General features: G+C 35.4%; 1 protein-coding gene across 1 annotated transcript in view; it reads left to right on the top strand.

Annotated features, from left to right (window-relative positions):
- LOC121432158 (cadherin-23-like) overlaps positions 1–18,853 on the top strand; it is a 63,770-nt gene extending 44,917 nt beyond the window's left edge. Inside the window, exons 23-39 of the mRNA XM_041630015.1 lie at positions 1,141–1,239; positions 3,019–3,208; positions 3,990–4,213; positions 5,658–5,846; positions 6,927–7,037; positions 7,920–8,073; positions 8,563–8,811; positions 9,410–9,535; positions 10,662–10,825; positions 11,296–11,384; positions 11,842–11,949; positions 12,849–12,917; positions 13,812–13,875; positions 14,920–15,044; positions 15,928–16,026; positions 17,378–17,431; positions 18,609–18,853. Coding sequence (XP_041485949.1) covers positions 1,141–1,239; positions 3,019–3,208; positions 3,990–4,213; positions 5,658–5,846; positions 6,927–7,037; positions 7,920–8,073; positions 8,563–8,811; positions 9,410–9,535; positions 10,662–10,825; positions 11,296–11,384; positions 11,842–11,949; positions 12,849–12,917; positions 13,812–13,875; positions 14,920–15,044; positions 15,928–16,026; positions 17,378–17,431; positions 18,609–18,834 — 2,340 coding nt within the window. The 3' untranslated portion in view covers positions 18,835–18,853. The remainder of the gene's footprint in view (positions 1–1,140; positions 1,240–3,018; positions 3,209–3,989; positions 4,214–5,657; positions 5,847–6,926; positions 7,038–7,919; positions 8,074–8,562; positions 8,812–9,409; positions 9,536–10,661; positions 10,826–11,295; positions 11,385–11,841; positions 11,950–12,848; positions 12,918–13,811; positions 13,876–14,919; positions 15,045–15,927; positions 16,027–17,377; positions 17,432–18,608) is intronic.
- The last annotated feature ends 3,691 nt before the right edge of the window (positions 18,854–22,544 follow it).

Below are 22,544 nucleotides of genomic sequence, written 5' to 3'. Positions count from 1 at the left end.
AGTATCACACAGCTGTATATTACAGTTTTACCACACAGCATCACACAACAATACCACATGTTACCACACAGCAGTATTACACAGCAGAACCACACAAGACAAATTCCACACCACTGTACCATTCAGCATTACCATTCAGCAGTAGCTCACAGCTGTACATTACAGTTTTACCACGCATTACTACAAAGCACTACCACACAACATTACCACACAGCAGAACCACATAACAGAAATACCACAACATAGTACAATTCAGCAGTATCACACAGCTGTACATTACAATTTTACCACAAAGTACTAAAAAGCACTACCACACAACTTTACCACACAACAGAAATGCCACACCACAGTACCATTAAGCAGTATCACACAGCTGTGCTTTACAGTTTTACCACACAGTACTACAAAGCACTACCACACAACATTACCACACAGCCGAACCACACAACAGAAATGCCACACCACAGTACCATTCAGCATTACAATTCAGCAGTATCACACAGCTGTATATTACAGTTTTACCACACAGTACTACAAAGCACCATCACACAACTTTACCACACAGCAGAACCACACAACAGAAATACCACACCACAGTACCATTCAGCAGTAGCACACAGCTGTATATTACAGTTTTACCACACAGTACCACACAGCAATGCCACACAGTAGTACCACAACAGTTCCACTGCAATTTGGTATTCTGTGGTATTGCTGTGCAGTAGTGCCCAATGGTACTCCTGTGGTATTTTTCCCCCAAAACACAGGAATATCGAATGGTTTTTAGTCTATGGTATTCCTGTGTGGTATCGTCTTATGGTAGCTGGGGTGTGGCAGTTTCTGCAGAATGTTACCCTTATACTTGTCTATCTTATCATTATAATTTAAATATTATTAAATTGAGTGCAGCAATTCAAGAAATATTTTTTCATTGAGTAAAGGTTACTGATATTTAAATATGGTATGTGCCCAACACATAGTTTGAAGTATTATTTGAATAATATAATTGGTACCTCATAACTTTTGTTTGCAGGGATAATAACATTGTGTTTTGGGAAATCTACAAGTATGCAGATGGAGATTTGCATGAGAAAGGACCACATTATTGACATATTTTTGCTAAATTGTTACCTATACCAGGGAGAGATTACTGTCCAGAAGGAGTTAGATCGAGAACGACAGTCTGTTTATACCTTGACCGTAGTGGCAAGTGATGGTACCAGACAAGACAATCTAGAGGTGAAATTAAATTATTAAAGATTATTCCTTAAATACAAGCTTTTTAGTTGCTCAAGCTGAACTCATACTGTAGATATAGTAGGAAGATGAGCATAGTAGCAGTATTAGTAATTAGGGTAGTTGTTATTTTGGCAGTAGTATCAAGAATAGTAATAATAGAAGTAATCTAATGGCAGTATATGCTATTTGTAGTATTAGAAATTGTATTTATAGTAGTTTTAGAAGTAGTTGTATTAGTAGTCATGCTAGAAGTGGTGGTAGTGGTAGAAGTCATGGTGGTGGTGGTGGTAGTAGTAGTTGTAGTAGTTTTAGTTGTTGTGGTAGTAGGAGTTGTAGTAGTAGTGTTGGTAGATGTAGTAGCAATAGTAGTAGTAGTAGTAGTAGTAGTAGATGTAGTCGCAATAGTAGTAGTAGTAGTAGTAGTAATAGTAGTAGTAGTAGTAGTAGTAGTAGTAGTAGTAGTAGTGGTGGTGGTAGTAGTAGTAGTAGTAGTAGTAATAATAGTAGTAGTAGTAGTAATAGTAGTAGTAGGGGTAGTAGTAGTAGTAGTGGTAGTAGAAGTAGTAGTAGTAGTAGTACACGTAGTAGTAGTTGTAGTAGTAGTAGTAGTAGTAGAAGTAGATAATGTAGTAGTAATAGTAGTAGTAGTAGTAGTAGTAGTAGTATTGGTAGTAGTAGTAGTAGTACACGTAGTAATAGTTGTAGTAGTAGTAGCAGTAGTAGAGATAGATAATGTAGTCACAATAGTAGTAGTAGTAATAGTAGTAGTAGTATTAGTAGTAATAGTAGTAGTAGGAGTAGTAGTAGTAGTAGTAGTGGTAGCAGTAGTAGTAGTAGTAGTAGTAGTAGTAGTAGTAGTAGTAGTAGTAGTAGTAGTAGTAGTAGTAGTAGGAGTAGTAGTAGTGGTAGTAGTAGTAGTAGTAGTAGTACACGTAGTAGTAGTAGTTGTAGTAGTAGTAGTAGTAGAAGTAGATAATGTAGTAGTAATAGTAGTAGTAGTAGTAGTAGTAGTAGTAGTAGTGGTAGTACTAGTAGTAGTAGTAGTAGTAGTAGTAGTACATTTAGAAGTAGTAGTAGTAGTAGTAGTAGTAGTAGAAGTAGATAATGTAGTCGCAATAGTAGTAGCAGTAGTAGTAGTAGTAGTAGTAGTAGTAGTAGTAGTAGTAGTAGTAGTAGTAGTAGTAGTAGTAGTAGTAGTAGTAGTTGTAGTAGTAGTAGTAGTAGTAGTAGTAGTAGTAGTAGTAGTAGTAGAAGTAGATAATGTAGTAGTAATAGTAGTAGTAGTAGTAGTAGTAGTAGTAGTGGTAGTAGTAGTAGTTGTTGTAGTAGTAGTAGAAGTAGTAGTAGTAGTAGTAGATGTAGTCGCAATAGTAGTAGTAGTAGTAGTAAAAGTAGATAATGTAGTAGTAATAGAAGCAGTAGCAGGCAAAAAATTGATTTTTTTCATTTTCAGGGCTACTTTTCGCATTTTTGGATAAGCTTGGATTTCCAGGGCTTCTCTTTTAGTTTTCACGGCTCTTATGAGCATTTCAGAGGCTAAATTGCCCCAGCCCCATGAATTTCTTTCCCTTAGTAGCAGTAGTAGTAGTAGTAGTAGTATTGGTAGTATAAGTGCAAATTGGTGATGCACATGTAGGCTTCAGTCAGTATTAAAGACAACAGAAATGTACTACTGCAGAAACAAAACACAGAGCATCAAGTGGTTCATATCATTCTTACACCTTCTTCCAAGTTATGATAAGAATATGTGGTACTTCTATTTTCATTAATTTCAATAAGGTGACAATCAACATTCTGGATGTGAATGATAATTCTCCAGTATTCACGGACAGTTTTCCTGAAAGTACATCGATTTCAGAGACTGCCGAGCCTGGATCTAGTGTGGCGGCCATCATTGCTACAGATGATGACGAGCCAGGAACCAACAACTCAGCAGTACGTTACTCTATGATCAACCATAATCAGACAGGTTTGTAACATTTACTACATTTATTTAATTTGTTATACATGTATCTTTTGAAATATCAAAGTTGTTGACTTATCTCCACAACGTGCATATTCTTGTCTGATAAAAATACTTCAATAGGGGAAACTTGGATATAAACAATTTATTATTTATTAAATTGAGGAATTTTTTGTGATATTTACTTTCTTTATTAGGACCGTTTGCGTTTTTGGCCATTATCAATGGTTTTATTATTATCTTCACCATCATGCACATTTATTCTTGCTAAAAAATTGTTTAAATGAATACATGTTTGCAATACTTAATGCAAAGTTGATGTGTATGCTACATTTGACTCCAATTAGTGAGAATGTCATGTTAATTTTGGATCAAATGTTTCTTGATTGCAATAGGAATGTATTGATATTTTCTTGCTCTTTATTATATAGTTAATTCTTCCCAGCATGCTTGAGAATGAAGACAGGTTAAATTCTAATTTTCAGAAGCCTGAACAACTACATGAATACAGCTAAAAGCAAGTAGCATTAGAGGTTATGACTTTAAAGGATTGATGAATCTCTCTTTAGAGATTCAACTATTTTTTTTTTGAATAATTGTACTGTTTTATAAAAGTACAAGACAAAAATAGTTTTGTTTCCCCAATTTTCACACTTTTTTTATATTTCTGTTGCTGAGAGGTGAATACACATTCTCCTATTGTAAAGCAAACTGCTGTTTATTTTTACATTGATAATACATTCAGTGCTGTTGAAAAACTGAGCCTCTGTATTTTTCCACTAATCAGATTTCTTTAAGATCAATTACGAGACAGGTGTGGTCACTCTTAATACGAGCACCACCGATAGCCTCATACCAGGGGATTATGTTCTGGAGGTGACAGCCTTTGACCTTGGAGATCCCCGTCTTGAGAGCGACCCCAAGGACTTCTGGGTCGAAGTCACAGACTACAATGATGAAGCACCTGTCTTTGTCAATCCCACACAGGGGTCCATAGTCTATGTAAATGAGGTGAGAACTGTATTGTTATGCATGGATCAAGGGGGCGGCACTGAGGAAGGGGAGGGGGACTCTTGCCCTCGGCCTTTTTTAATACAAATGTAATTAAATAGTGCCCTGTTTTATTTAGAGTCCCTGTTATAAGTGATGATTAACCCTAAAAGGACTGGGCTATTTGAGACGTATTGAGGACTGGATGGCCATAATGACCCCCCCTTTCGATCTCGGCCGCCGTTCACGCGATTGCGCCGAAATTTGGCACACACGTTCTTTATCACATAAACTACAAACTTGTATAATAAAAGAAATTCTGAAAACTATAATTTTCTAATTATGAATAAAATATGCAAGTTTATCCATGAAAAACACTATTTGCATATTTAGCACCCTATTTCACTTCAAATTTTCTTCTTTTTTTTGCAGATGTCTTCTTTTTAATCTAATTTAAAGGTTTCCACAAAGAAAACTTGCAAAATTCAATTTTTTCCTTATGTAATTCTTTGTTTTTAGAATTTTTAATGTATTTCTAACCCTAAATTAATTCAACAGACCAATAAAAACAAAAAATAATCACCCTTTTATGAATTTTATCTCCCACAGACTTTGTACACAAAGTATAAAAACAAGCCATTTTCGGCAAGACATTGCCTCGTAAAAAGTCATGTGACGTTGCGGTGGTACGACACGTATGTCGCAAATTTGGTCTCAAAAGTTGCGCAAGACTTCAAAAAGCGTCGAGCGTTGAGGGGAGGGCCATCATGGCCCCCCCAGACCTTTTAGGCTTGAAATATTTACGTTTAAGGAGTAAAGACCTTACCGTGATGACATCTTTGTTTTTCTTTTTTATTTGCTCGTTAACTTTTGTGGTAAGAAAAAATGTTTTTGAGGGCGAACCAATTTTTTATCTTTAAAATTTCTGTGCCTGGCCCCCGAATTCTGAATTCCTGTATGTACCATGGGGAAATTGAGTATTTCCTCATGAATGAATTAATGGCTAGTAACAGCATGAAGATATTGATCAATTGATGAAGGAAAGGGAATGAATGATTACATAGAGATATTAATTGATGGAGTCTGATTAAATGATAAAGGAATGAATAAGTGAGGAAATGAATGAATGAATGAGCATGCACGTCCACATTGGATCATATCAATGTTTTGTGATGATGATTAGGCTGTTTTGGATACTAAATTCATTCCATGATATCCATACCAACTGCTGCTAAAATCGCATTGTTCATAAAATCCTTCGTGATGTGGATGTACATGTGGGTGCAATAATGCCTACTCTCTACAAAACCTTTGTGAATTACAGGTTAATCTATGCAGGAAATGAATTTCAAATACGGCTTTTCACTAAATCTGAAACCTTGAACCTATCTAGAGAAAGAGAATTTGTCCAGTTACCGGCACGTTATAACTTTACAATCATTTTTTTGTAAACTTGCCCTTGCAGGGTTATTCAGGTTATATAACCACAGCTGAGGCAACTGATGGAGATTTAGGTGACAATGGCGTCGTAACATTTGCATTCGACACAAGTCTAGGTGCCACAAAAGACTACATATATTTCACCATTAACAATATTACCGGTGAAATCAACATAGTGGAAACAACTGACAGGGAGACAAAAGAAACCTATATTGTAAGTCTTTGCACTAGTTTTATGGCAACAAAATATTGTCTTTGGTGTATACATGCTTTCATAAAATGCTACTTCTTGTTTCTTACAGTACATCGCTTTTCCATTTGTTGAATTCAATCTCTGGTGTGGAATATTATATGATGTAGGGCCTACGTCACAGAATTTTGAAACATTGATAATTTCATTGTATGATTGAATTTATTTCCAGTATTGCTGATTTTCAGGTAATGCATATTTAACCCCTACAGAAATTTAAGCCGTGCCGCTTGCTAGTAACTAGCATGCGATTTAGCAGGGCGCTCGCTTAATAAGCGAGTGCACGCTAGCGAACAGTCCCTGCTCGCTAAAAGATCGCTTAACTATTACTCTGCACGCATATTACACGCTTATTAAGCTAGCCGCATGCTAGTTACTAGCATGCCGCAAGCTTGTCGCAGGCTTGCCGCAAGCTTGAAAATTTCTTTTGGGGAACATCAGGTGAAGCTGGATAAATATTTGTTATTAAAACAGTTAATGATGTCAATGGCCGGCCACTTCCTAGTTATGCTCAAGATAAATTAAAAATGTATATTACATATTAATTTCTATTTGAATTTGTTACAAGTTGTCTTGATGATGTAGCTAATGAATGTTTCTTTCACATTGCATCACCCAAATGCCATTGATGCTCTCATACCTGCTTTTTTAGAGCAATCAAATATTCGGGTGATATTCTTAACGGTTGATTCAATTAATGAAAATTGCTGATATTTCCCTTTCATTGTTCAATTAAATATCACGCATATTTTCTTTTGTTGGTGCGTCGTGGTCTAGTGGTTCTAACTCTCACCTTTGAAACAGGGTTGTAGGTTCAAATCCTAGCCATGGCGTGTTTTCCTTCAGCAAGGAATTCATCCACACTGTGCTGCACTCGACCCAGGTGTGGTGAATGGGTACCCGGCAGGAGTAAATCCTTGCATGCACTGAGCGCCGATGATGGTAGCTTGAGCTAAAGCTGGGGTAATAATAGCAGCGCTTTGTATCCTCAGGCAAAAAGCACTTAATAAATCGAGCTATTATTATCATTATTGTTATTAACAGCTTGGAATTATAGGAATGAATGCCAGGTCTGACCCGATACGTACGTCCCAGGTTACCTTCTCTGTTCAAGTCAACGATGCAAACGATAATGAACCCGCTTACTGGGGAAAGGTGAGCCATGGTTATCCAGTTCAATAAAGACTTATTAAAGTAATAATTGCATAATTTATTTGCATAATTGCATAATTAAGATCAGCCGATCAAGCTTAATCATTTCGGTAGCTTTAAACTGTTATATAATTTTTTTTATTAATTTATAAATAAAGTTTTATGTAATGAGCCCCCCCCCCCTCACCTCTTTGATACTTGAAGAAAACGTTCCTTTAGTAGTCTCTATAGTCCTTCATCCTACCTTTCTTTTTCTTCCTTTATTTTGATAGCAATCAAGCATGTATTCATATGTGCATGTATTGTACATAATTGAAATTAAGAATCAATTTTCATTGATCTATTGTGACAATCAACGGGTGTTCACCAAGGCCAGCAGTCTGTGCTCAATAGAATTTGAATAATCGCATGCATAATTTGGTATCTGACATTACCTTTATATTTTTAAAATAAATTATTATCATCATCATTATTATCTTTGTTAGCATCATTATCATTGTTCATATTATTATCATCATTATCATTTGTAGTAATAGTAGTGGTGATAATAGAACAAGTATCACTATTCAATTTAAATTCAACATTTATTTCCAAAGGTAAAAGCATTAATGTTAGTGGAAGTATTATCGGTGGCAGCGGTGGGATGAAACTGCCATCTTGATTGGTGTAAACATGAATTCATTGTATTTGTATACTGTGTGGTGAATCTAAAAGCTAACCTAGCTGTGGGATAGAATACATAGACTGAAAAGTATATTACTGTTATTTTATGGAAAAAGATCATTCAGTACAGTGTATTATGACATTTAAAACAATAAAATCGATCATATAAAGGCACTGTAATCTCCAACTATTGCACATTCCGTTTTTCAAACTGATATGCAGGGCACTGGTCCTAATGGCCCACAGGAACCTCCAGAACCTCTGCAGCTTGAAGTGCAGGAGAACCTAGAAGATGGGACCTTTGTAGGAACAGTTCCTACAGCAATAGACCTTGATAGTGATCCCAGTTTTACTCAGATCTTCTACTTCATAGTTGGTAAGTGGAGTGAAAACTCGAGGGATAATGATTGAGGTGTCAAGGTGTGGAGTTGTTCATTTACTGAGTGTTCGTATGACATGTCAAATCTCATTTGATTGTGCTTTTGTTTTTCAGTCTAAATCTTTGTCTTCTCGTTAATCCTGTTTTCTTGTTCTTAATTGATTTCTTTTCTTGCTTGTTTATTCTTTCTTCTTCTTCTCTTTCTCCTTGTACCTCTTCTTTCTCTTCTCTTCTCTTTCTTAATCTTCTCCTCATCCTCCTTCCTCCTATATGTTGTATCATTTTATTTTCTTTCTTCTTTTTCATCTCTTGATTTTTCTATTACCTTCGGTTGAAAGCTAAAACTGATTCAGATGATAGTGAAGATTATGATGATGATTGGAGTGATAGTGTTATACTATAAATGGTAATAATGATGATGAAGATAATGATAAAGAAACATGATATCTAAGATTCCCCATATTTTTTATCTTCCTTGATCCCTAGAGGGAACAAATGAAGACTATTTCTATCTGGATGAAGTCTCTGGAAATCTCACCCTCTTGCGGCCCATTGATCGTGAGGTTAGGCCACAGTTTTCCCTGGTGATCAAGGCTGTCAGTGATCCTGAGTTTGTTCCCCAAGAAAATATACCGTATAACCCTCTGTCAGATGGAACTTTGGCGAGAGTGACCGTCTTGGTGACCGACGTCAACGATAGTCCTCCGAGGTTTGATGCAGATCGATATACGGCAGGTAATGACAATGTTGTGATAATGACGATGATCAGGATGTTGATGATGAATGATGGTGATGATGATGATTATGAAGATGAGGATGATGTTGGTGATGGTATTTTATTTCATAATGCTGATAATGTCAATTATGTTGCTGGTGATGATGATTAAGAGGTTGATGTTGATAGTGATGATTATGGTAATGATATGATGTTGACAGTGATGATGCTGATGATGCTTTTGACAGTGATGATGACAATGACGATGTTAATGATGATCCCATCTATCCCCCAAAATACCATGTCGTGCTCCCAAACTGAAATAAAAACATTACTTGAATGTATTCCGTATTGCTTAAGAAGTGTCAGTAACTTACAAAGCTTCTGCTTGTCTATTCTCAGAACTGCAATCTATACTTTTTTTTACTCATGACAAATTTTGTCAGTATTTGCATTCAGTTCATTTAAAAAAAAAAAACTAAAGAGTTACCCATTATGCTGCCCTGCCGTTAATGAAAAAGTACACATCTATAGTGTATCCTCGTAATTGATAACAATATGTAAATGTGTACATTATTATTATTAACTTAATGCATTTTCCCATTATTTTTCCGTCAGGTGTGCTGTTCTCCACACCATTTGGAGTGGAGATCATCACAGTCAATGCAACAGATCCGGATGTAGGCAGCAATGCAGTTGTAGAGTATGAAATTCTCTCTCAGACATCATACGGATTTGATACAGGCAAGTTGCTAATATAATTAGGTGTGGACAATGGTTATGGATGGGATAAAGACAGAGAGATGACAGGGGGGGGGATGAAGAGAGGGTTTATTACAAATTTGTCTTATGCCAATTTGTCCAATTCCAACTTGGTCTACCATCAGTTCAATTTTTCAATTCAATTCTTTTATTTCATTTCCATTCAAAACATAATACAAAGTAATATAAAACAATACAAATCAAATACAATTTTACAGAAGGGCATTCTTACTTCGTAAAAAAAAACCAACAGTATAATATAGAGCATAAATGGATATGGAAATGAGGGGGATCCACTAAAAAGCAAAGCTTGTAAAATTGTGGATCCCCCTTGGAAAAGAAGAAATTATAGTCGACTTACTATATGCGTACATGCATGTATTACAGGAAAGAAAAAGAGAAAAAAAGTTCGTCCACTATCCACGTGTCTCACCATTTCGTCTAAAAACCAGTTGGTCCAATAGCCATTTAGTCCATATACCATTTGGTCTAATTTGACTAAGTGTTGTTTGTGGAAAATAATGAAAATGAAATTGATATTAGACCAACTGGTTATGAGACGAAATTGTTATAAACGAAATGGTGATTAGAATAGACGAAGAGATGATTGGACCAAATGGTTGTTAGACGAAATGTTGAGGGACGGATTGGCATTAGACTAAATGAAAGTAGACCATGTGGTGAGTGGACACGTTGGCAGTAGACGCATTGGCAATTTACTGAAGAGAGAGGCAGGCAGGCAGGTGGGAGGGAGGGACGTACACACTTGCTTCATGTTAACGCTTGTCAAAAGGAGGATTTTTTTTATATATATAAAAAAAATTTTTTTATATGTGATCAGTAAGGCATATCACATTGAAATTTCAAAGGTATTTTTAATAAAAATGTACAATAACTCGGGTAATATAGATGTGGAGAACAGGAATTATGAAAGCCATGGAAGATATATTTTGTTGGGTAATGTGTTTAGTTGTTGTATTGGTTGGGCTTTGAAATTTCAATGAAACATACAAAATTACAAAAAAGGGTAAAATAATTCCTGTATAATTGATAATATTTCATCAATTAATTTGCAAACCAGTGTTTTGACCTTTTTTTCGACTGTCAGACGGCAACTTGAAGACTTCACCTGTGAATGTATTTGGAATCAACAGTTTTGGCCAGGTGATTAACAGCGTTATATTCCAAGACAGTGTGGACAGCTATTACATTGTGGAATTGCAAGCTACAGACAGTCAAAACGGTGATTTTAAAGACAATGCTACATTATCGGTAAGTTGTTACATTTTGGTGCAAATTTAAGCTTGTCCTGGTTGTGAGCTGATATCAGTATTAACCCATTGGACACTGAATGATTTTGCTATAACACTTGTTTTCCATAGACTCCAGTCTGCATATCGTCGGCCTCATGCCAAAAGGGCCTAAACAATAAAAAAAAACATTTTGGGGGTGATTTGAGTTATTTATACATGTATCACTGTGTATTTGTAGTTCTTGACATGCTTTTCAAAATGATGACCTTAATTTGTCAAAATTTGTTATAATTATGAAGATAATTATGAATTCCATAAAGCCCTAAACGAGTATCCCGGGCGCAGCCGTAAATATGCTTCGGTTACGGCCCTTCTGGCGTAAATCTTGCTTTGGTTACAGCCCTTTTTACAGAAATAAGATAGGGTTAATGCTTTTGTTGTTCTGATTCATCAAATTCAAGTCGATATTCTTCCCATTGTCACTGATAGGTTTATTTGATGACTGAAACTGACCAAGTGAGTGCGATATTTGCAGATGAGCCAGGCAACATCAGAGACAGACAGAATGAATTCAAGCAGTAGGTTCATGGTGATGAAGATGATGATGGTGATGATGATGATGGTGATGATGGTGATGAAAATGATGATGATGATGATGATAAAGATGATGGTGATGATGATAATGATGATGATTATGAAGATGGTGATGATGATGATGGTGATGATGATGATGATGTTGATGATGATGGTGATGGTGATGATGATTATGAAAATGGTAATGATGATGATAACAATGGTGATGGTTAAGATGATGATACTAATGATAATGGCAAAATAACTAAAAACACCATCTTTATAGCCCAATCAACAGATGAATAAAGTATTTGTTAAAGAGATGCATAATTCACACTTATGTTAGATGTGATTGTTGGATAATACTCCAATATAATTGACATTATTGATCCATTACCAAATCTTTGATTCTCAGACAATATTATATTAATTTGACCAATTCCTTTTTTCTTTTTTTTACAGACTTCTGGAGGAAATCATGGAAGAAGTAGGAGGATATGACGATGTTTCTGTTAACATTGACTCCTTAGATTTTGAGCTGGATGGTAACAGTCTTCCTATTCCAAATAGGTCAGCACCATATTTAACATATAACGGCTCATTCACACAGGGCGCGACAATAATCTCATCGACATTTTTGTGTACAGGTCATGGGAATATGAGGCCTCAAAAATATGCAGCATTAGCAACATAATTGGATCTCAAGTCAGGTTTTCCTTCATCCATATACCTTACATTGGATAGCTTTCGATTTCTCATCTACATGTCTGACATAGAATTTTCCCCTGTGGCAAATCAGCCTAACTACATATCAATAAGGAGGAGAATGCAGTGTCAAGGGGGAAAAGATTCCACATCATGGGCTATGTTGTGAAATCTAAAGGTCCCCAATGTAAACCTAATAGCTCTTATTAAACCTGAATACTGTATATTGGCATCAAATCATCTTTAAAATTCAAATGACAGGGTTTAGGATAGCAATTCAAACTGCTTCCCATACAGAAATGAGAGTAAAGAAGTGATACATTTGAGATTTCACCTCCTTTGGAGTCATTAATGGCAATATCATTTTGGAATTCTAATTCATAGTTCATATTCTAGTACTTGCAGAAACTGTGTGGTGGCACTCAATTCAAACATTTACATGAAACTCTCTACAAACTTTCAGAATGGGTTAGAGAATAGCAATCCTATTCCTGATAAAGCTGGATTGTTTTCAGTCATATACATCTATAGGAAATAAATATGTATGAATGCAGAGAAAAAAAAGTGACACTTCTAAAGAATGAAATGTATTTGAAGGAGGTGTTGCAATATAGAAGTATTAAAAGTGACTATTCTCATTTTTGTTTTCGCATTGTAGAGATCATCAATTATGAATTCTAAGACAACAAAAATTGTGAAAATTAAATGAGTGTTCATGAATGAAGTATCTTTAAAAAATTGTTTCCTTCTTATTGCAAATATAGAACTGAGATGTTACTCCATGTTGTGGATGATATAGAAAATATAGTCATTTCTCCAGCAACAGTACAAGAGTGAGTACAACTATGATGCTTCTTTCTTAAACTAAATGTTGAACCCACAAGAATTTGTAGAATTTATAGTTTTAAACAAGTTCAGTTCTTGTGGTGAGTGTCAGTTTTCCAGGAGGAACCCCGAAATTCAACCTTTCATCAGGAGTAAATGATGTACAAAATGCTTCCACTTATGAAAATGTAAGGAAACTTGATATGCAAGATGTTGATTTAAAGGTCAAGTCCACCCCAGAAAATTGTATATTTGAATCGATCAAACAAACTCAATGCTGCGAATTTCATCAAAATCAGATGTAAAGTAAGAAAGTTATGATATTTTTAAGTTTTGCTTATTTTTCACATAACAGTTAAATGCACAACTCAGTGATATGCAAATGAGAGAGTCGATGATGTCCATCACTCACTATTTCTTTTTGTGTTTATTGTTTGAATAATACAATATTTTAATTTTTACAGATTTGACAATAAGGACCAACTTAACTTACCAATAAACTGTTACTAGTAAAATAATGGTAATTGAACATGTTCAGGGAGAAATAAACTTTGTTGCACTTGACAAGGAGGAGAAAATTAGAATATTTTTTTATAATAAAACACAAAAGAAATAGTGAGTGGGTGAAGTCATCACTCTGCAAATTTGCATTCAGACCAGGATATTTTACATCTGATTTTGATGAAATTTTCAGTGTTTAGCTTGTTGGATTTTTCTCCTTTTTTCAAAATTAACTATTTGTTTGGGTGGAATTGTCCTTCAATACAAATTATTGATCAATATTCCTCTATCAGTTACATTGTTTTTCATTATCATTCTGAGCCAGATATGGCTATTCAATGCAGCAAAATGTCATGAAAACCTTCCTTTGATATGCTTCTTTTCTGTTCTCTTTGGTACAGAGTTATTGATGATGCATATGGATACACAGAAGAGCTGCTTTCTTTTCATTTGATTGAAGTAGAGGTAATCATCATGAATCATCACTGCTTGCTAAAATGATATTTTATGTTCATGACACTAGTTGTTCCAAAACATGTGAAATTACATAAACATTGTCGAAGTTCATCATGTGAATCTTCAGACCAAAATAAAATTGTGATTTATGAAATATTCATAAAATTAATATTTTATATGGTATGGAGGTAGATGTGTGCAATGGGCATTAACCCCGGAGTCCAGGAATGGAGGCTCTGAAGTTGAGGACCTAGGATTGGCAAAGCAATGTTCTTAGAGTTAATGACATGGCTCTAGCAAATCAACTCAGTCTGAAACTAGGGTCATTTGATTTTGGAGCCAAGCTTGTCAGGCATTAATTCACATTATACAACTCCCAAGAATGTTCTGTGATCTGATTGGTCCAAATTGGATCACATGATATTCAGCGAATTGCATTATTGCATCCAAAATGCACTATCCTGCACTCTGACGTCAGAGTGCAGGATAGTACGAGTTCTGGAATTATCTAGAATTTAGATCAAATATAGCATTCGGGACAACTCAGTAACATGGGGGGGGGGTTGTATAAAACAAACAATACACGCATTCTTGTGCATGGTGGACCTAAATAATGAACTCTGTGCTCGACTCGCCAAATGGATATAACGCATATCCACTGGCTCTTCTCGCACATCGTCCATTATTTTGCCCTGCATGCACTCGCTTACGTGCATTATTTGTATATTAATTCATCCCTTTGGGGGAAGATTAGTGAATCAAAACTGATGGTCCTTAAACTGATGGGTTACTAGCATTACTGCCAATACTCATGTTTATTAATGAATATGATTAATTAATGGAAATGTATTTTCTCCATAGTGCTTGTAGTTGATATTATATTTGTTTATTTACATAAGAAAATATTTTATGATTATGACGTTCATTCTTGTGATTGAAATGTGTATGCATTGAATAACACATAAGTTAGTTTCCAATGGCAGATGGCATATTTAGTGTTGCTGCTCTAATTCACTCGACTATATTTTATCAATTTTTTGGCCATGTGTACAGTTTAAAACCAAGCAAGTTGAGCCCGATGTTCTGACAGCCTTACAAACTGCTAGTTTTGCTCTAGCATTTGTGTTGTTCCTCATTCTTGTCCTCCTCAGCGTTGTCTTTTATCTTAGTGTTACCTCGTAAGTATTCCTACCAATTGTATGCCAATCATTATTTCTACACCATTGCGATCTTTCAATAATTTTTTTCCCAATATTTGAATTTATCAATATTTTCCAGTGCAGATAGTGAAGTATTGAAAAAAGCTATGATGCATGAATGTTTGTGTAAAAGTGAGTTGACTATTAAACTCAAACCTAATTTTTTTCACAAGATCTAGATCAATACAAGATGATATTGGTTATACCCTACATTTAAAGATGATATTTGGCCTTTGAAATGTGAGACTTGGGGATGGGGGGGTGGGGTTGCTGCTGGCATGACGCAATTAAAAATTCATATTTTCCCAAAGAATATCAAATGTGTTTTTTAGGTAACAAAGTATCCACACAAGTTAAACATGTCAGGAATTGTAATGAAAGAAAAAATGGCATGCTATAGTTAAGTGTAGTTTTAGTCAACTTTTACCATTATTACTTATGATATGTGATAGTATCACTACTCATGTCTTTCTGGAGTTAAAACTCCTGAAAATACTGAAAATTTCTTGTTTGTAATTCGATATTGATTTTTGGTTGACCATCTTCCCAGTGAAGGGCGAACATTTACCATTTCATGCTTCAAAAGGATAGAGCTTTTATTTGAAATAGCAAATAGAAGACAAATACTGTAACTCTAAAATTACTAAAACAAGAGGAAAAAAGTCCCTTTACTAAATTAAGATAACAACATTTTGAGCTCATACTTTTACTAATTTGCTTACAGAATCATGTAGCACACTGCATTTACATGATTTTTGATACATACAAACACTTATTGGTGTTCATTTATCATGTTCAGAATTCATTTTAAAAAACATTGTTACCAATACTGGAATCAACTAGTTTTTCTTTAACACCGCAGGTATAAAAGGCAGATACGAGCAGCAACAATTGATCTTTATCGTGCTGGTGAGAAGAAAGAGCCTCCAGCTCCTGGTACGAACATGTTTGCGGAAAGCAAGTAAGAGAGTTTCTTTTTTCTTTTGAGTGCTTCATCAGATGATGTCCTTGTAAAAGGCTAGGATTGTGAATTTTTTAATGTTTTTATTAGAATAGGTACTTTGATAAAAGTTTTGTCTTTCCATTAAGGAGCCCACAGCCATCTTTTCTTTCACAATTGTGACATTAAACCATAGATTATACAAATTATTAATGATCATGAGTGCAATGGACAGAATACGTCATGGGGTGAAAGATATAATGATCCATTCAATGAGGCATAGCCGAGTTGAATTGATCGTTTATTTCATCTTTCACTGAATGAAGTATTCTTTCCATTGCACGAATGAGGAACATTCATTATTTGGTTTAAATCACACCTAAAATCTGTTTTTTTTTTCATTTGAAATTTATGAATTTTGATGCAAAATATGCAGTGCGAGCTTGTTTCTGTTGATAATTGCATACATACAACATGCGCGCTGCAAACACAAATGGCTTTACTTGAGATGCAAGCACGTCAGTATCGGGTGCGCGCGTAAAATGGCCAAAATCGTATGGATCCAAAATTGCACGATGACGTCATTGTAAATGGGCTGAATGATTAATATCAAACAACCAATCAAATGACAAGGATCTATCTAGGTGTCTTATAAAAAACGACGAATGTGGCAGTCTGCTGTAAGATGACGTAGAACACAAGAGCATACCCCAGAAAGAAATTCCATTAGAGTCCAGTAACCTAATGGACCATCAGAAACCATTAGAGCTGTTGGAGTTTAATGGTTTATGAAATATTGGACCAACATCCACCTGCAGAAAAATGCTGATGGAACAATAGAAAACATCTATTGGACCATAGAATAAATCTAATAGACCAATAGGTAATTTATATTGGGCCGACAGAAAACTTCTATTGGACCTACAAAAAAATTATATTACACCCATAGGAAACTTCTATGGGACCCATAGAAATCTGCTATTGGACCAACAGAAAACCTTTTTTGGATAGAATTTCGGCCTAAAGACAGCAGAGACTTTTGGTAGAGTGCCTTACCAAGTCACAAGTAAAATTTTTCAAAAAAAAAAGAAGTGCTAGAAGTGTTACAATCATATTATATTTTTAAAGACTTACCAATGCCAATGTAAAAGGCCCAGCATATTTAATTTTTGCCTTAAATTTACAATCATACAGTTACCATGTTAGTATTTTAGTTCATATGCATTGTATAATCCCTTTGAAAAAATATGCTAAACTCCATGCTCAGTATGATGATATACTAGATATTGCCTAACACATAACAGATAGTACATACAGTGTTGGAACCCTTTGATTAAATGTGTAAAATTATTGCATATTTTCAATTCTTCAGAAATCCTATATACAATCCTATGGCTACAGAGGTCAAAGAACCGCTCAGCGATGAGTAAGTTCCATTTTGTGTTAGTTAATATTTATATTTTTACTTCAATAACCTGTTGTTGCAAATAGAAAATATATCTGAATGTTGGAGGTGTTTTTTTTAACGTAAACACCATGTATGTAATCCTGAAAAGGGCTGTTCGTTATTCTTTCTTGATTGTATGTTAGCTCTGAAAAGAACTTACCCTTCTTTTCAGAGCTAACATACATGGTGTTTACCGTAAAAAAAACCCTCCAATATTCTCTCCACCATGGAAACCTTCAAAGATCATCTTATCTGAATGTCTTTCATACATTGTAATTGTAATTCTGCCAAGTTCCATCAAAATTGATCATTTGCTATCTTGATTCAATCACTCTTTCACTGCCTCAGGAGCGATACATGTCACAGCATTTTGTTATTGGTTTTTCACTTACAAATTTGATCTTGGCCAAATACATGCAAGGATTCCAGTAGCTTGTAAAAATTGTCGTTGAAAATCATCGATAAAGCACACATTGAAATACTATCTATAAAATGGTGGCAGCGGTGGGATAGGACATTGGTCATGTCAATACTATTTTAATTACCAATTTGCTCTTGGCCAATCAGATGCAAGGATTCCAGTAGCTTGTAACATTTGACAGTGAAAATCAATGACAAAGCACACAATAAACACTTCAGTTAATATCTAATGGTGGCAGTGTACATGGGATGTGAAGTCATAAGATCATCACAACAATACCTCACAAATGTGATTTCAGCCAATCATAGCAAGAATTCCAGTAGCTTGTAACAAGTGTCAGTGAAAATCATTGGCAAATCACACATGAAACCTTGCCTATTACACATAACTGTGGCAGCAGTGGGATGTGAACCTAGAAGGTCATCACATCACATGTTTACATCAAAACAATCATACTCCAGAATACCCAGATTCTTGAATGAAAAGAAGTAAACACATCCATGAATCAAACATGATCCATTCATGTTTCATAGTCATACATACTGTAAGCACATGTATGAGTATAATGCTTCTTTCCACCTTATTTAACTTTTTTCTCTTCTTCCTCTCTTCTTCCTCATTTCACTTTTTTCTGTCCCCCCTCCTTCTTTCTCCTTCTTTCTTCCCCTCTTCCCCCTCTCCTCCACCTCCTCCTCTGTTGTCTTCTATCTATTATCATCACTCTGTCATGCACAGGGATGAAGCAGGCAAAGAAGCAAAGGAAAGCCTTCAACCCAAAGAAGAGGAATACCAAGAGGTTGAACTGAGCTTCGATGTGGAGCCACACTATGAAGACGTTGGAGAAGGAAATGATAAGCTTCTTGATGATGTTCTAGACAAATATGAGAAACAGGCGCATGTGAATCTGGGATTTGACCAAGGAGAATCTAATTCCCAAAATCTTTACATATCTGATGTATAAAGAACGACTAGTTTTCCTTTGATAATTTCAGGAAATAATATAAACTTCATAATGTTCGAAACAGTGCCTTAAAACGTTGCATCGATTGTGAGAATTATCACAGCAGTGCATGCATGCCCCTGATCTACAATGTTTGGTCTATGCGGAAAATCAGATGGATTAGGAATGAAGATACATAGAGCAATATGCCAGCTATAACCTAAACCAAAGCTCAAAATAGTCCACACATTTCTTTAGGTACATGTACATACCCGGGAGGGGGGGCACTTACATTGACGAGTGGATACCATTCAGGACCAAAAAAAATATGTAAAATGGATGTCTTTTTCAAGATAGGGCACATTACGTAAGTAACGTGATAAGGGTGTCAAAAACACTAAAATAATGAAAAAAGGGTATCTATTTTTCTAGGAAAGTCATGTTTAGGGTAAAATTTGCAGGATGATAAAACAAACTTAAAATATTTTATAAAGGATATCCTTTTTCCCCCAACACTACGTGTTAAGAGTCCGATTTGTGGAGGGTGGGGCCGTACCACAGACGACCAACGGACCCGCAACAAGAATAAAATATTGTTATACTTGTTTAGGTGTTCATTTCAGGGAATATATTTGCCAAGAATATCATTTTGTTTCCAATACTTGTTAAGGGTAGGATTTCACACTCCAATACTTGTTAAGGGGTGCATTTTCAGAATATGGATAATACTTTTTAGGGTGCTTTTTCGAGACTCCATGGTCGCGCATGGTATCCACTCGTGAATGGAAGTGGCCCGCCCCAGGGGTTCATATGAGATTAAAGTCGCAGAAAGCCCCTTTTGGACCAAATTAAGTCAAGTTAAATGAGAGTGCCAAATTATGCAGGATGTAGGTCTCTTTAATGCAAGTATTTCTGAACTAAAAATTATGCTGTTTCAGAGGAGTTTTTAAACCATTTTCTGATTTTCTCAGTCATCCTACACAGATGGAATCTTAACATACTGTAGGACTTGCAATGGTGGTGGCTCACGCGAGAAGTACAGCATCTATGGGGAAAAGGGTGCGCTTAGCCTCTTTAATTTCTCCTTAATTCCAATTTTTAATTGGAGAAACAAAGCGACGGAATGAAAATTAACTTTTTATGATTGCAATCGGCTTACCAGTTTCCAGGCCTGCCAGTTTCCCGAAGTATGTGATGTAAATTCTAAAATTTTTATTCCAAAGAGCCTGTCGGGTTTGTCGACTGTTGGACAGCAAAGCAAACACTGTTTTTTCCCCAAATCATCATGGGATATGATTTTGCGTGATTTATATTCACACTAGGATGAACAAGGGATAGTGGAAGTGCCGTGATGTAGCAGTTCTGACTCTCACATTGGAATCAGAGGGTCGTGTGTTTGAATCCCACCATGGCCTGGCCTAGCGCCCTTTGGCAAGGCGTCAATCTACACTTTACCACTCTCACCCAGGTGCTAATAGGGTACCGGTAGGAAACAACCATCATTGTGGTTGGTTTAGAAAGTTTGCACCTAACAGGCTGCTTGGAATGCTATGAATCCAGTGACCGGGTAATAATAATTGTGAAGCGCTTTGAACAGTCGTAGATTGATAAAGCGCTATATAAATGCCAATTATTATTACAGTGTTCAAGAGAATGCTAAAAATTAATTTGCCTTTTAATCCTGTTCTTCTAAGGATAGTATCACACAAAAATGTTACGCTAAGATTTATAGGTAAGAGCACTCTTAGAAGAGGAAATATAATTGTATATTATTTATTATGTTTTACTTAAATTGAGCAACTTTGTGTGTGTAAACACATCTAATTTTAACTAACCATCCTGATTGAAATATTGTGAATAATGAAGATGCGCATGTAAGTACACGCGTATTCAGTGCATGTATTTTAGCTAACAGTACTTGTAATGTTAAGGCAAACATGTTAATAGCTACAAGCTCTTTTCATCATGCAATGTGCTGAAAGATTGTATGTCATGCTTTTTTATATATGTATTTTGCTAATATAGCATTGTGTGCGCCTCAATGGTGATTGACTGGAATACTACCCAGGGAGTGGAGGATGTGCATACCTATATGGGCACATTGTAAATAACCGGATTATTATTATGTGATTATATGAATACATATATATTTTTTAAGCTCTGTACTTTGTAAAAGTAATAATGAAGTAAATATTTTGTAGTAGTTTTGTTGTGTTCTACACAGAATGTCATCACATTGTATTTTCAGATCAAGAAATTTTGTGGAACCTGGAGAAAAGATTGTGTATTATTACATGTAAAGCAACTTAGCATGAACATACATGCTCTTATTATAAACAAAGTTACTACAAGGGAAAGATCAGACACTTTGACGATTTTTTGAAACGCTCCAAAATGCCAGAAAAATGCGTATGGGAAAAAGCGCCCGACAGCATTGAGTAAGTAAACCTTCGCATATCGGCACGCGACTATAAAACATATGGGGAAAATGAGAGAGGGGAGTTTGGAGAGGGCTCACGGATGGTGCATGGGAATAATTCCACGTTTTGTTACCAAGAAACCTATGAAATATATTGATCTCAAACTTATATAAGGGGAAAAAATTGAAAAAAAAATTGAAATGTAAAAATCGTCTATTCCTTCAACCCTTCACCATTTCTCTCATATGTTTTCTACACAACCATCTCGCAATACGCAAAGGTAAAAAGATTGTTGCTTAAAGCTTGTGTATAGTTTTGGTAAATTCACCAAAATGCACCTATCACTATTCCAATTCATTGCTAGCTAATATGAATGGATATGCCCTATAACAGTTATGATGTGGAGGATATGAAATGAAAATATGTTTTACAGGATAAATTTTGTGATTTTACATGGAAATTTAACTTGATCGGGTCACCCGATCAAATTAAAATATCTGTGTGTTTTTGTCTTTCAATTAAATCCTATTCCAAATCATGGAATGGGCTGAAACTTTCAAGATATGTTCTCTGTAACTTTTGGATATCTAATCACTAAATTTATAAGATACGTGCTTGAATGCCCATTTTTAAAATTTAAAACAAGCATCGCAGAGAGAGGGCGCTATATATCCAAGATTTGAATATTTGAAATTTTCTCAGAGAAGTGCAGTTGGAAAAATATCTAATGGTCTCTACGCTTCAGTAAGACTGTCATATTAGATGATATTCGATTATCAATCACATTATTGACCCTTTACCAAAGCTATACACAGGCTTTAATGCTGTAGGGCGCTCTTCTCAAGCGTTTCATAACGCGGTCTATGTATTGTCCCATCTTCCCGTTGTAGTATCTTTGTTATAAAGAACTGCACACCCGAGAATACATGTATTTTAGGAAACAAAAAGTGATTTTCATGGATTACTCTTTCTCTAAGCCAGTAAGATTTAAGGATTTAAGTTGCTTATAATAACTAGTCGTTGAATATCATTTGCTAAAATATTAACTACCAAGGGCCCATGTCTTACAAAGAGCTGCATAGATTCAAATCAATCTTAAATTGATATTGATCTCAGTACCTATCTCTGGATTATACAATTTGTGATCAATCTCAGTTTAAGTTTGGTTAGAATCAATTTTAACTCATAATCAATATAGCAGGGCCTGCTGGGAGAACAGTTTTCAGAACTGAAGTGTCTTCCCTGGGTAAATATACCGTTTATTATTATCAATCTTTGTAAGAGCCCCCTTGTGTGTTCTGGGTGACGCTC

The sequence above is a fragment of the Lytechinus variegatus genome, chromosome 18, assembly GCF_018143015.1.
Source record: "Lytechinus variegatus isolate NC3 chromosome 18, Lvar_3.0, whole genome shotgun sequence".
Classification (NCBI taxonomy): Eukaryota; Metazoa; Echinodermata; class Echinoidea; order Temnopleuroida; family Toxopneustidae; genus Lytechinus; species Lytechinus variegatus.
The sequence above is the reverse complement of the archived record's forward strand: the minus strand, read 5'-3'. Positions and strand labels throughout refer to the sequence as shown.